This window comes from Corythoichthys intestinalis, chromosome 10, assembly GCF_030265065.1.
Source record: "Corythoichthys intestinalis isolate RoL2023-P3 chromosome 10, ASM3026506v1, whole genome shotgun sequence".
NCBI lineage: Eukaryota > Metazoa > Chordata > Actinopteri > Syngnathiformes > Syngnathidae > Corythoichthys > Corythoichthys intestinalis.
In genome coordinates, this window is record NC_080404.1 from 34630726 (window position 1) to 34647242 (window position 16517).

At 42.0% G+C, this 16517-nt stretch overlaps 1 protein-coding gene across 4 annotated transcripts in view; it reads right to left on the reverse strand.

Moving 5' to 3' along the window:
- Positions 1-16517, reverse strand: part of itsn1 (intersectin 1 (SH3 domain protein)) — a 121574-nt gene that overhangs the window by 71716 nt on the left and 33341 nt on the right. For all 4 annotated transcript variants that reach the window (XM_057847365.1, XM_057847363.1, XM_057847367.1 and 1 more), the window contains 2 exons: positions 15670-15914; positions 15312-15576 (listed from right to left, as the gene is read on the reverse strand). In XM_057847365.1, the coding sequence (XP_057703348.1) occupies positions 15312-15576; positions 15670-15914 (510 nt within the window). The remainder of the gene's footprint in view (positions 1-15311; positions 15577-15669; positions 15915-16517) is intronic.

Genomic DNA, 16517 nt, shown 5'->3' on the forward strand with positions numbered 1-16517 from the left:
TTCCAAAGCCATTTCTTCATGTTTGTTCATTCTATTGATGCCAATGTACTTGGATTCCATTGACGCTTATGTAAGTTGATACCATTGACGTCCATGGACGTCCAAAATTTTTCCCATTCATTTTCAATGGGATTTTTTTTTTTTTCCCCAAATCAACAGAAAATGACTAGATATCATTAGGACGTTTCCCCCAAATGTCCCCGATTGCATTGCCGCTTATGGAGGGTGATGCCATTGACGTTCATGGACGTCCAAACTTCCCATTCATTTCCAATGGCATTTCTTCATGTTTGTTCATTTTATTGATGCCAATGTACTTGGATTCCATTGACGCTTATGTAAGTTGATACCATTGACGTCCATGGACGTCCAAAATTTTTCCCATTCATTTTCAATGGGAATTTTTTTTTTTTCCCCAAATCAACAGAAAATGACTAGATATCATTAGGACGTGTCCCCCAAACTTCCCCGATTCCATTAACAATTATGAAAGGTGCCGCCATTGACGTCCATGGACGTCCAATTCTCCCATTCATTTCTAACGGCTTTTACTTTGTTTTTTGCCAATGACTGGCATTATGATCCATTCTATTGATAGACCTGAGTGGGGCTAAGATCTGTATCTCCACAGAGGAAAGACCAAGGTGTGTAATTTCTCCCGAAATTGCAGTTTCTAGTTATTATTATTTATTATATCTTCATCTTATTCTCCGCGTTTTTTCGGCGCGCCGCGCAGCCCGAACCATACCACCGATCGGCACCGTTGAAGTATCGGCACGACCGGATTTTTCGCGCGACGCAGGGACTTTTTCAAAATCCCCCGAAAAATTTTCCGTTCGCCCGTAAACGGCAATTTTCCGAAAAAAAAAAAAAGTTAAAAAATGTATCTAGTCCTACAATTTTTGACCAAATCACATAATTTGGGTATCAAAAATTCCGGGACGATGAGGGGCATAAAAGTTGTATACAGAATTTGGCAAAAATTTACGGTTCCCCGGAAATTTGCCAAAAACTTTCCTATTCATTTTGAATGAAAAAAAAACGCACGCTGCACAGCCCGAACCGTTTGACCGATCGGCACCGTTCAAATATCGGCACGACCGGAATTTTCGCGCAACGATGCGAATTTTTCAAACGGACCCGAAAAATTTTCCCTTCGCCCGTAAACGGCAATTTTCCGGAAAAAAAAAAAAGTTTCAAAATGTATCTAGTCCTACAATTTTTGACCAAATCACACAATTTGGGCATCAAAAATTCCGGGACGGTGAGGGGCATAAAAGTTGTATACAGAATTTGGAAAAAAATTACGCTTCCTCGGAAATTTGCCAAAAACTATCCCATTCATTTCGAATGGGAAAAGTCCCATTCACTTCCAATGGGATTTCCAATGGAATTTACATTGCATTGATGCCATTGACGGCCATGCATGTCGAATCTACTGATGCCAATGTACTTGGATTCAATTGACTATATGGATGTCGATGCCATTGACGGCCATGGACGTCCAAAATTTTTCCCATTCATTTTCAATGGGGAAAAAACTAAATTTCCCCAAATCAACAGAAAAATAAGTACAATAAAGTTGCACAATAACAATACCTTGTTCTTTCTTTCAGAAAGACCAAGGTAATGACCAGATATCAATAGGACGTGTCCCCCAAACTTCCCCAATTCCATTGACGCTTATGAAGGGTGCCGCCATTGACTTCCATGGACGTCCAAAATTTTTCCCATTCATTTTCAATGGGGAAAAAACTAAATTTCTCCAAATCAACAGAAAATGACCAGATATCAATAGGACGTATACCCCAAACGTCCCCAACTCCATTGACGCTTATGAAGGGTGCTGCCATTGACGTCCATGGACGTCCAAAATTTTTCCCATTCATTTTCAATGGGAAATTTTTTTTTTCCCCAAATCAACAGAAAATGACTAGATATCAATAGGACGTGTCCCCCAAATGTCCCCGATTGCATTGCTGCTTATGGAGGGTGATGCCATTGGCGTCCACGGACGTCCAAACTTCCCATTAATTTCCAATGGCGTTTCTTCATGTTTGTTCATTCTATTGATGCCAATGTATTTGGATTCCATTGACGCTTATGTAAGTTGATACCATTGACGTCCATGGACGTCCAAAATTTTTCCCATTCATTTTCAATGGGAATTTTTTTTTTTTCCCCAAATCAACAGAAAATGACTAGATATCAATAGGACGTGTCCCCCAAATGTCCCCGATTGCATTGCCTCTTATGGAGGGTGATGCCATTGACGTCCACGGACGTCCAAACTTCCCATTCATTTCCAATGGCATTTCTTCATGTTTGTTCATTCTATTGATGCCAATGTACTTGGTATCCATTGACGCTTATTTAAGTTGATACCATTGACGTCCATGGACGTCCAAATTTCCCATTCATTTCTAATGGCATTTAATTATGTTTTTTCATTTTATTGATGCCAATGTACTTGGATTCCATTGACGCCTATGTAAGTTGATACCATTGACGTCCATGGACGTCCAAAATTTTTCCCATTCATTTTCAATGGGAATTTATGGGACGTCGGCGTCATCCGCACGTTGGACTTCGTCGACTGGACGTCGGCGTCATCCGCATGTTGGACGTCGGCGACGTTTGCTAGTTGGACGTCATCACCGTCCGCTCATTGGACGTCGGCGCCGTCCGCTCGTTGGAAGTCGGCGCCGTCTTTATGTTGGATGTCGGCAGCGTCAGCACTTTGGACGTCGGCAGCGACAGCAATTAGGACGTCGGTGACGTCCGCTCGTTGGACGTCGCCAAACTTTGGACGTCGGCGTCGTCCACTCTTTTGACATCGTCACCATCCGCTCGTTGGACGTAAGACGGCGCATTCTGCACTTTTGACGTTTGCTTGTTGAACGTCGTCATTGTCCCACGTTGGACGTCGGCACCGTCCGCTCGATGGACGTCGGCAGCGTCAGCACTTTGGACGTCGGTGACGTCCGCTCGTTGGACGGCGCATTCTGCACTTTTGACGTTTGCTTGTTGAACGTCGTCACTGTTCCACGTGAGATGTCGGCACCGTCCTCTCGATGGACGTCGGCGTCATCTGCTCTTTTGACGTCTTGGACGTTGGTGACGTCCGCTCGTTGGACGTCGCCAAACTTTGGACGTCGGCGTCGTCCACTCTTTTGACATCGTCACCATCCGCTCGTTGGACGTAAGATGGCGCATTCTGCACTTTTGACGTTTGCTTGTTGAACGTCGTCATTGTCCCACGTTGGACGTCGGCAGCGTCAGCACTTTGGACGTCGGTGACGTCCGCTCGTTGGACGTCGGCGCCGTCAGCAGTTTGGAAGTCGGTGATGTCCGCTCGTTGGACGGCGCATTCTGCACTTTGGACGTCGGTGACGTCCGCTCGTTAGACGGCGCATTCTGCACTTTTGACGTTTGCTTGTTGAACGTCGTCACTGTTCCACGTGAGATGTCGGCACCGTGCGCTCGATGGACGTCGGCGTCATCTGCTCTTTTGAGGTCTTGGACGTCGGTGACGTCCGCTCGTTGGACATCGTATTCTGCACTTTTGACTTTTGCTTGTTGAACGTTGTCACTGTCCCACATGGGATGTCGGCGTCATCTGCTCTTTTGACGTCGGCCTCTCACGCTAACTTTTGACGTCGGCGCCGTTTGCTCGTTGGACGTCGTCACCATCCGTTTGTTGATCGTCGGGGACGTCGGCGTCATCTGCTCTTTTGACGTCTTGGACATCGCATTCTGCACTTTTGACGTTTGCTTGTTGAACGTTGTCACTGTCCCACGTGGGATGTCGGCATCATCTGCTCTTTTGACGTCGGTGACGTCAGCCTCTCGCGCTAACTTTTGACGTCGCCGCCGTTTGCTCGTTGGACGTCGTCACCATCCGTTCGTTGATCGTCGGCGCCGTCCTCTCGATGGACGTTGGCGTCATCCGCTCTTTTGACGTCGGCGACGTCCAATCCACTCTGAGGTATACGCATAAAGTAGGAAACTGACCGGGGATCGAACCACCATCCTCTCGTACCAAGGTCAGCGATATTAACACTGAGCTATCCATCTGCTAAATGCAGTGTTGTGTGATATGTATATAAAGTTATCATGTATGTGTGACAGGCATTGACAAAAGCTAACTTGGTATTGACAGAGGTTCGATCCTACGACCTCCCGCATCAAAGTCATTTTCAATTGGAATTTTTTTTTTTTCCAAAAATCAAAAGAAAATGACTAGATATCAATAGGACGTGTCCCCCAAACTTCCCCAATTCCATTTACACTTATGGAGGGTGATGCCATTGACGTCCATGGACGTCCAAATTTCCCATTTATTTTTAATTATGTTTTTTCATTCTATTGATGCCAATGTACTTGGATTCCATTGTAAGTTGATACCATTGACGTCAATGGACGTCCAAAATTTTTCCCATTCATTTTCAATGGGAATTTTTTTTCCCCCCAAATCAACAAAAAAACGACCTGATATCAAAAGGACGTGTCCCCCAAACTAGTCCAATTCCATTGACGCTTATGAAGGGCGCCGCCATTGACGGCCATGTACGTCCAAATTTCCCATTCATTTCTAATGCCATTTAATTATGTTTTTTCATTCTATTGATGCAAATGTACTTGGATTCTATTGACGCTTATGTAAGTTGATACCATTGACGTCCATGGACGTCCAAAATTTTTCCCATTCATTTTCAATGGGAATTTTTTTTTTTTCCCCAAATCAACAGAAAATGACTAGATATCAATAGGACGTGTCCCCCAAATGTCCCCGATTGCATTGCTGCTTATGGAGGGTGATGCCATTGACGTTCATGGACGTCCAAACTTCCCATTCATTTCCAATGGCATTTCTTCATGTTTGTTCATTCTATTGATGCCAATGTACTTGGATTCCATTGACACTTATGTAAGTTGATACCATTGACGTCCATGGACGTCCAAAATTTTTCCCATTCATTTTCAATGGGAATTTTTTTTCCCCCCCAAATCAACAAAAAATGACTACATATCATTAGGACGTGTCCCCCAAATGTCCCCGATTGCATTGACGCTTATGGAGGGTGCTGCCATTGACGGACATGGACGTCCAATTCTCCCAATCTTTTCTCATGGCTTTTACTTTGTTTAGTGCCATTGACTGGCATTATGGTCCATTCTATTGATAGACCTGAGTGGGGCTAAGATCTGTATCTCCACAGAGGAAAGACCAAGGTGTGTAATTTCTCCCGAAATTGCAGTTTCTAGTTATTACCTTGGTCTTTCCAAAGGAAAGAACAAGGTTATGTTATTCTACAACTTTATTATTATTATTATTATTATTATTATTATTATGCAATGGTTTCTCCGCGTTTTTTCGGCGCGCCGCGCAGCCCGAACCATACCACCGATCCGCACCGTTCAAGTATCGACACGACCGGAATTTTCGCGCGACGATGGGAATTTTTCAAACGACCCCAAAAATTTTTTCGTTTTTCCGTAAACGGCGATTTTCCGATTTTTAAAAAGTTTTTCAAAACGCTACTTGTCCTACAATTTTTGACCAAATCACATAATTTGGACATCAAAAATTCCGGGACGGTGGGGGGCATAAAGATTGTATACAGAATTTGGAAAAAATTTACGGTTCCCCGGATATTTGCCAAAAACTATCCCATTCAATTCTAATGGGAAAATTTCCCATTCATTTCAATGGGATTTCCAATGGAATTTACATTACATTGATGCCATTGACGGCCATGCATGTCGAATCTATTGATGCCAATGTACTTGGATTCAATTGACTATATGAATGTCGATGCCATTGACGGCCATGGACGTCCAAAATTTTTCCCATTCATTTTCAATGGGGAAAAAACTACATTTCTCCAAATCAACAGAAAATGACCAGATATCAATAGGACGTGTCCCCCAAACGTCCCCAACTACATTGAGGCTTATAGGGGGTGCTGCCATTGTCGTCCATGGACGTCCAAAATTTTTCCCATTCATTTTCAATGGGGAAAAAACTAAATTTCCCCAAATCAACAGAAAATGACCAGATATTAATAGGACGTATACCCCAAACGTCCCCAACTCCATTGACGCTTATGGGGGGTGCTGCCATTGACGTCCATGGACGTCCAAAAATTTTCCCATTCATTTTCAATGGGAAATTTTTTTTTTCCCCAAATCAACAGAAAATGACTAGATATCATTAGGACGTGTCCTCCAAATGTCCCCGATTGCATTGCCGCTTATGAAGGGTGATTCCATTGACGTCCATGGACGTCCAAACTTCCCATTCATTTCCAATGGCATTTCTTCATGTTTGTTCATTCTATTGTTGCCAATGTACTTGGATTCCATTGACGCTTATGTAAGTTGATACCATTGACGTCCATGGATGTCCAAAATTTTTCCCATTCATTTTCAATGGGAATTTTTTTTTTTTCCCCAAATCAACAGAAAATGACTAGATATCATTAGGATGTGTCCCCCAAATGTCCCCGATTGCATTCCCGCTTATGGAGGGTGATGCCATTGACATTCATGGACGTCCAAACTTCCCATTAAATCCCAATGGCATTTCTTCATGTTTGTTCATTCTATTGATGCCAATGTACTTGGATTCCATTGACGCTTATGTAAGTTGATACCATTGACGTCCATGGACGTCCAAAAATTTTCCCATTCATTTTCAATGGGAATTTTTTTTTTCCCCCAAATCAACAGAAAATGACTAGATATCAATAGGACGTGTCCCCCAAATGTCCCCGATTGCATTGCCTCTTATGGAGGGTGATGCCATTGACGTTCATGGACGTCCAAACTTCCCATTCATTTCCAATGGCATTTCTTCATGTTAGTTCATTCTATTGATGCCAATGTACTTGGATTCCATTGACGCTTATGTAAATTGATACCATTGACGTCCATGGACGTCCAAAATTTTTCCCATTCATTTTCAATGGGAATTTTTTTTTTTTCCCCAAATCAACAGAAAATGACTAGATATCATTAGGACGTGTCCCCCAAATGTCCCCGATTGCATTCCCGCTTATGGAGGGTGATGCCATTGACGTTCATGGACGTCCAAACTTCCCATTAAATCCCAATGGCATTTCTTCATGTTTGTTCATTCTATTGATGCCAATGTACTTGGATTCCATTGACGCTTATGTAAGTTGATACCATTGACGTCCATGGACGTCCAAAATTTTTCCCATTCATTTTCAATGGGAATTTTTTTTTTTTCCCCAAATCAACAGAAAATGACTAGATATCATTAGGACGTGTCCCCCAAATGTCCCCGATTGCATTCCCGCTTATGGAGGGTGATGCCATTGACGTTCATGGACGTCCAAACTTCCCATTCATTTCCAATGGCATTTCTTCATGTTTGTTCATTCTATTGATGCCAATGTACTTGGTATCCATTGACGCTTATGTAAGTTTATACCATTGACGTCCATGGACGTCCAAAATTTTTTCCATTCATTTTCAATGGGAATTTTTTTTTTTCCCCAAATCAACAAAAAATGACCAGATATCAATAGGACGTGTCCCCCAAACTTCTCCAATTCCATTGACGCTTATGAAGGGTGCCGCCATTGACGGCCATGGACGTCCAATTCTCCCAATCTTTTCTAATTACTTTTACTTTGTTTAGTGCCATTGACTGGCATTATGGTCCATTCTATTGATAGACCTGAGTGGGGCTAAGATTTGTATCTCCACAGAGGAAAGACCAAGGTGTAATTTCTCCCGAAATTGCAGTTTCTAGTTATTATTATTATTCAATAATTCTCCGCGTTTTTTTGAGCCAACGCACAGCCCAAACCGTAGCACCGATCGGCACCGTTGAAGTATCGGCACGACCGGATTTTTCGCGTGACGATGGGAATTTTTCAAACCGCCACGAAAAATTTTCCGTTCGCCCGTAAACGGCAATTTTCCGAAAAATAAAAAAAGTTTCAAAATGTATCTAGTCCTACAATTTTTGACCAAATCACATAATTTGGGCATCAAAAATTCCGGGACGGTGAGGGGCATAAAAGTTGTATACAGAATTTGGCAAAAATTTACGGTTCCCCGGAAATTTGCCAAAAACTTTCCTATTCATTTTGAATGGAAAAAAAACGCGCGCTTCACAGCCCGAACCGTTAGACCGATCGGCACCGTTCAAGTATCGGCACGACCGGAATTTTCGCGTGACACAGGAAACTTTACAAATGGCCCCGAAAATTTTTCCGTTCGTCCGTAAACGGCAATTTTCCGTGAAAAAAAAAAAAGTTTCAAAATGTATCTAGTCCTACAATTTTTGACCAAATCACATAATTTGGGCATCAAAAATTCCGGGACGGTGAGGGGCATAAAAGTTGTATACAGAATTTGGAAAAAAATTACGCTTCCTCGGAAATTTGCCAAAAACTATCCCATTCATTTCGAATGGGAAAAGTCCCATTCACTTCCAATGGGATTTCCAATGGAATTTACATTGCATTGATGCCATTGACGGCCATGCATGTCGAATCTACTGATGCCAATGTACTTGGATTCAATTGACTATATGGATGTCGATGCCATTGTCTGCCATGGACGTCCAAAATTTTTCCCATTCATTTTCAATGGGGAAAAAACAAAATTACCCCAAATCAACAGAAAATGACCAGATATCAATAGGACGTGTCCCCCAAACTTCCCCAATTCCATTGACGCTTATGAAGGGTGCCGCCATTGACTTACATGGACGTCAAAAAATTTTCCCATTCATTTTCAATGGGGAAAAAACTAAATTTCTCCAAATCAACAGAAAATGACCAGATATCAATAGGACGTATATCCCAAACGTCCCCAATTCCATTGACGCTTATGGGGGGTGCTGCCATTGACGTCCATGGACGTCCAAAATTTTACCCATTCATTTTCAATGGGAAATTTTTTTTTTTCCCCAAATCAACAGAAAATTACTAGATATCAATAGGACCTGTCCCCCAAATGTCCCCGATTGCATTGCTGCTTATGGAGGGTGATGCCATTGACGTCCAGGGACGTCCAAACTTCCCATTCATTTCCAATGGCATTTCTTCATGTTTGTTCATTCTTTTGATGCCAATGTACTTGGATTCCATTGACGCTTATGTAAGTTTATACCATTGACGTCCATGGACGTCCAAAATTTTTCCCATTCATTTTCAATGGGAATTTTTTTTTTTTTCCCCAAATCAACAGAAAATGACTAGATATCAATAGGACGTTTCCCCCAAATGTGCCCGATTGCATTGCTGCTTATGGAGGGTGATGCCATTGACGTCCACGGACGTCCAAACTTCCCATTCATTTCCAATGGCATTTCTTCATGTTTGTTCATTCTATTGATGCCAATGTACTTGGATTCCATTGACGCTTATGTAAGTTGATACCATTGACGTCCATGGACGTCCAAAATTTTTCCCATTCATTTTCAATGGGAATTTTTTTTTTTTCCCCAAATCAACAGAAAATGACTAGATATCATTAGGACGTGTCCCCCAAATGTGCCCGATTGCATTGCTGCTTATGGAGGGTGATGCCATTGACGTCCACGGACGTCCAAACTTCCCATTCATTTCCAATGGCATTTCTTCATGTTTGTTCATTCTATTGATGCCAATGTACTTGGATTCCATTGACGCTTATGTAAGTTGATACCATTGACGTCCATGGACGTCCAAAATTTTTCCCATTCATTTTCAATGGGAAATTTTTTTTTTTCCCCAAATCAACAGAAAATGACTAGATATCATTAGGACGTGTCCCCCAAATGTCCCCGATTGCATTGCCGCTTATGGGGGGTGATGCCATTGACGTCCATGGACGTCCAAACTTCCCATTCATTTCCAAAGGCATTTCTTCATGTTTGTTCATTCTATTGATGCCAATGTACTTGGATTCCATTCACGCTTATGTAAGTTGATACCATTGACGTCCATGGACGTCCAAAATTTTTCCCATTCATTTTCAATGGGATTTTTTTTTTTTTCCCCAAATCAACAGAAAATGACTAGATATCATTAGGACGTGTCCCCCAAATGTCCCCGATTGCATTGCCGCTTATGGAGGGTGATGCCATTGACGTTCATGGACGTCCAAACTTCCCATTCATTTCCAGTGGCATTTCTTCATGTTTGTTCATTTTATTGATGCCAATGTACTTGGATTCCATTGACGCTTATGTAAGTTGATACCATTGACGTCCATGGACGTCCAAAATTTTTCCCATTCATTTTCAATGGGAATTTTTTTTTTTTCCCAAATCAACAGAAAATGACTACATATCAATAGGACGTGTCCCCCAAACTTCCCCGATTCCATTAACAATTATGGAGGGTGCTGCCATTGACGGACATGGACGTCCAATTCTCCCAATCTTTTCTAATGGCTTTAACTATGTTTAGTGCCAATGACTGGCATTATGATCCATTCTATTGATAGACCTGAGTGGGGCTAAGATCTGTATCTCCACAGAGGAAAGACCAAGGTGTGTAATTTCTCCCGAAATTGCAGTTTCTAGTTATTATTATTATTATTCAATAATTCTCCGCGTTTTTTTGAGCCAACGCACAGCCCAAACCGTAGCACCGATCGGCACCGTTGAAGTATCGGCACGACCGGAATTTTCGCGTGACGATGGGAATTTTTCAAACCGCCACGAAAAATTTTCCGTTCGCCCGTAAACGGCAATTTTCCGAAAAAAAAAAAAAGTTAAAAAATGTATCTAGTCCTACAATTTTTGACCAAATCACGTAATTTGGGTATCAAAAATTCCGGGACGGTGAGGGGCATAAAAGTTATATACAGAATTTGGCAAAAATTTACGGTTCCCCGGAAATTTGCCAAAAACTTTCCTATTCATTTTGAATGGAAAAAAACCGCGCGCTTCACAGCCCGAACCGTTAGACCGATCGGCACCGTTCAAGTATCGGCACGACCGGAATTTTCGCGTGACACAGGAAAATTTACAAATGGCCCCGAAAATTTTTCCTTTCGTCCGTAAACGGCAATTTTCCGTGAAAAAAAAAAAACATTCAAAATGTATCTAGTCCTACAATTTTTGACCAAATCACATAATTTGGGCATCAAAAATTCCGGGACGGTGAGGGGCATAAAAGTTGTATACAGAATTTGGAAAAAAATTACGCTTCCTCGGAAATTTGCCAAAAACTATCCCATTCATTTCGAATGGGAAAAGTTCCCATTCACTTCCAATGGGATTTCCAATGGAATTTACATTGCATTGATGCCATTGACGGCCATGCATGTCGAATCTACTGATGCCAATGTACTTGGATTCAATTGACTATATGGATGTCGATGCCATTGACTGCCATGGACGTCCAAAATTTTTCCCATTCATTTTCAATGGGAAAAAAACAAAATTTCCCCAAATCAACAGAAAATGACCAGATATCAATAGGACGTGTCCCCCAAACTTCCCCAATTCCATTGACGCTTATGAAGGGTGCCGCCATTGACTTACATGGACGTCCAAAATTTTTCCCATTCATTTTCAATGGGGAAAAAACTACATTTCTCCAAATCAACAGAAAATGACCAGATATCAATAGGACGTATATCCCAAACGTCCCCAATTCCATTGACGCTTATGGGGGGTGCTGCCATTGACGTCCATGGACGTCCAAAATTTTACCCATTCATTTTCAATGGGAAATTTTTTTTTTCTCCCCAAATCAACAGAAAATGACTAGATATCAATAGGACCTGTCCCCCAAATGTCCCCGATTGCATTGCCGCTTATGGAGGGTGATGCCATTGACGTCCAGGGACGTCCAAACTTCCCATTCATTTCCAATGGCATTTCTTCATGTTTGTTCATTCTTTTGATGCCAATGTACTTGGATTCCATTGACGCTTATGTAAGTTGATACCATTGACGTCCATGGACGTCCAAAATTTTTCCCATTCATTTTCAATGGGAATTTTTTTTTTTTTCCCCAAATCAACAGAAAATGACTAGATATCAATAGGACGTTTCCCCCAAATGTGCCCGATTGCATTGCTGCTTATGGAGGGTGATGCCATTGACGTTCATGGACGTCCAAACTTCCCATTAAATCCCAATGGCATTTCTTCATGTTTGTTCATTCTATTGATGCCAATGTACTTGGATTCCATTGGCGCTTATGTAAGTTGATACCATTGACGTCCATGGACGTCCAAAAATTTTCCCATTCATTTTCAATGGGAATTTTTTTTTTTCCCCAAATCAACAGAAAATGACCAGATATCAATAGGACGTGTCCCCCAAATGTCCCCGATTGCATTGCCTCTTATGGAGGGTGATGCCATTGACGTCCACGGACGTCCAAACTTCCCATTCATTTCCAATGGCATTTCTTCATGTTTGTTCATTCTATTGATGCCAATGTACTTGGATTCCATTGACGCTTATGTAAATTGATACCATTGACGTCCATGGATGTCCAAAATTTTTCCCATTCATTTTCAATGGGAATTTTTTTTTTTCCCCCAAATCAACAGAAAATGACTAGATATCATTAGGACGTGTCCCCCAAATGTCCCTGATTGCATTGCCGCTTATGGAGGGTGATGCCATTGACGTCCACGGACGTCCAAACTTCCCATTCATTTCCAATGGCATTTCTTCATGTTTGTTCATTCTATTGATGCCAATGTACTTGGATTATATTGACGCTTATGTAAATTGATACCATTGACGTCCATGGACGTCCAAAAATGTTCCCATTCATTTTCAATGGGAATTTTTTTTTTTTCCCCAAATCAACAGAAAATGACTAGATATCAATAGGACGTTTCCCCCAAATGTGCCCGATTGCATTGCTGCTTATGGAGGGTGATGCCATTGAGGTCCACCAACGTCCAAACTTCCCATTAATTTCCAATGGCATTTCTTCATGTTTGTTCATTCTATTGATGCCAATGTACTTGGATTCCATTGACCCTTATGTAAGTTGATACCATTGACGTCCATGGACGTCCAAAATTTTTCCCATTCATTTTCAATGGGGAAAAAACTACATTTCCCCAAATCAACAGAAAATGACCAGATATCAATAGGACGTGTCCCCCAAACGTCCCCAACTCCATTGAGGCTTATAGGGGGTGCTGCCATTGTCGTCCATGGACGTCCAAAATTTTTGCCATTCATTTTCAATGGGGAAAAAACTAAATTTCCCCAAATCAACAGAAAATGACCAGATATCAATAGGACGTGTCCCCCAAACGTCCCCAACTCCATTGACGCTTATGGGGGGTGCTGCCATTGACGTCCATGGACGTCCAAAAATTTTCCCATTCATTTTCAATGGGAAATTTTTTTTTTTCCCCAAATCAACAGAAAATGACTAGATATCATTAGGACGTGTCCCCCAAATGTCCCCGATTGCATTGCCGCTTATGGAGGGTGATTCCATTGACGTCCATGGACGTCCAAACTTCCCATTCATTTCCAATGGCATTTCTTCATGTTTGTTCATTCTATTGATGCCAATGTACTTGGATTCCATTGACGCTTATGTAAGTTGATACCATTGACGTCCATGGACGTCCAAAATTTTTCCCATTCATTTTCAATGGGAATTTTTTTTTTTTCCCCAAATCAACAGAAAATGACTAGATATCAATAGGACGTGTCCCCCAAATGTCCCCGATTGCATTGCCTCTTATGGAGGGTGATGCCATTGACGGCCACGGACGTCCAAACTTCCCTTTTATTTCCAATGGCATTTCTTCATGTTTGTTCATTCTATTGATGCAAATGTACTTGGATTCCATTGACGCTTATGTAAGTTGATACCACTGACGTCCATGGACGTCCAAAATTTTTCCCATTCATTTTCAATGGGAATTTTTTTTTTTTTCCCCAAATCAACAGAAAATGACTAGATATCATTAGGACGTGTCCCCCAAATGTTCCCGATTGGATTGCTGCTTATGGAGGGTGATGCCATTGACGTCCACGGACGTCCAAACTTTCCATTCATTTCCAATGGCATTTCTTCATGTTTGTTCATTCTATTGATGCCAATGTACTTGGATTCCATTGACGTTTATGTAAGTTGATACCATTGACGTCCATGGACGTCCAAAATTTTCCCATTCATTTTCAATGGGAATTTTTTTTTTTCCCCAAATCAACAGAAAATGACTAGATATCATTAGGACGTGTCCCCCAAATGTCCCCGATTGCATTGCCGCTTATGGAGGGTGATGCCATTGACGTTCATGGACGTCCAAACTTCCCATTAAATCCCAATGGCATTTCTTCATGTTTGTTCATTCTATTGATGCCAATGTACTTGGATTCCATTGACGCTTATGTAAGTTGATACCATTGACGTCCATAGACGTCCAAAATTTTTCCCATTCATTTTCAATGGGAAATTTTTTTTTTTCCCCAAATCAACAGAAAATTACTAGATATCATTAGGACGTGTCCCCCAAATGTCCCCGATTGCATTGCTGCTTATGGAGGGTGATGCCATTGACGTTCATGGACGTCCAAACTTCCCATTAAATCCCAATGGCATTTCTTCATGTTTGTTCATTCTATTGATGCCAATGTACTTGGATTCCATTGACGCTTATGTAAGTTGATACCATTGACGTCCATGGACGTCCAAAAATTTTCCCATTCATTTTCAATGGGAATTTTTTTTTTTCCCCCAAATCAACAGAAAATGACTAGATATCAATAGGACGTGTCCCCCAAATGTCCCCGATTGCATTGCCTCTTATGGAGGGTGATGCCATTGACGGCCACGGACGTCCAAACTTCCCATTCATTTCCAATGGCATTTCTTCATGTTTGTTCACTCTATTGATGCCAATGTACTTGGATTCCATTGACGCTTATGTAAATTGATACCATTGACGTCCATGGACGTCCAAAATTTTTCCCATTCATTTTCAATGGGAATTTTTTTTTTTTCACCAAATCAACAGAAAATGACTAGATATCATTAGGACGTGTCCCCCAAATGTCCCTGATTGGATTGCCGCTTATGGAGGGTGATGCCATTGACGGCCATGGACGTCCAATTCTCCCAATCTTTTCTAATGGCTTTTACTTTGTTTAGTGCCATTGACTGGCATTATGGTCCATTCTATTGATAGACCTGAGTGGGGTTAAGATCTGTATCTCCACAGAGGAAAGACCAAGGTGTGTAATTTCTCCCGAAATTGCAGTTTCTAGTTAATATTGGTTTTAATATTGGTTTAGAATAACAAAATGTCAGACAACGAGAAAGAGTCAGGATAATGGTGACCTCATTTTTGTTGAAATTGAGATGGTTGTCCTTCTTGGCTCTCCAGGGGTACAATGCCTGAGCCTGCAGACCCTCCACCTTCTCCCCCTGACCGAGTACAGGAGAGGGCGAGGAGCCCGTGGTCATGGTGGCAGGCGTGAAGGCCGAGCGTTGTCGCAGCTGAGCCGATGGCACGCCGAGAGATGGATTCTGGGCTGCGGATGAAGATGTGGGCCAGGCGTCCCAGCCCTCGCTGTCTATCTGGCTGCTTGTGTTTGATGGCCAACTGCCAATGTGCAGGACATACGTAAAAAAATATTTAAATGTGGCTTAAATTTGGATTTTAAAGTTACAGGTTGATGGAAACGAAAATCCTCACGTGGTGCTGAAGTCAGCCCAGTTACTGTTGGCGGATGATGTAGATGAGGAGCACTGTCCGGGCGCAGGGGGAGGGGTGTTGACAGGCTGCTGGGCTGATGTTGGGGTGGCGGAGGCGGCCGTCCGCAGGCTGACAGGCGCCTCGTTGTCCGGTATCCGCTCAGCATAATTGGCCGGAAACCACCCGGTACGCCCCCTGAGCTCTCCGCCTAGCCAACCAGGCTCCCCCGTCTGGGACTCGTCCACCTATTGGTGCACAGGTGATGGTTAGGGGGTCACAGCATGCAAAGCTGCATTCAAGAGGAGTGGTAATGTACCAGCATGTAGATAATGGCTTGATATGACATTTTTAAAGGTATTACATGTAAAATATATACACAAATCAATATTTTTTTAAAAAGTTAGAAAGCTGTATTATTTTATACATTTCAATGGTGAAGCATGTGAGATACTTTTGTCTGGAATATGGCAGCCTGAAACAAATATTTTGATAATCAAGTAATCACTCATTAGTTTGCAATTACTTAATCGGCTCAATTCTATATTAAAGGTGCACAGCTCAATCAAGCAGAAGATAGCCTTGATCGATTGGCAAACCTGACTTCATAAATTTGGGGAATCGGTGATCAGTTGATTACTAAAAATATAACCATAACTTATCCGCAGATGGCTACTAGAGTCAGATATTAGCCCACATTAGCCCGCTAGCATTTGGTTGCGAATATTCGTGGCCATTAATATGACCACCATATTTTAATACCCCAACATTATGTCAAATGATTGTTATGTCTGCCGCTGTTTGTTACATTACTGTGGGAAGGAGGGAAATTCGTTTTGAGGTTCCATATA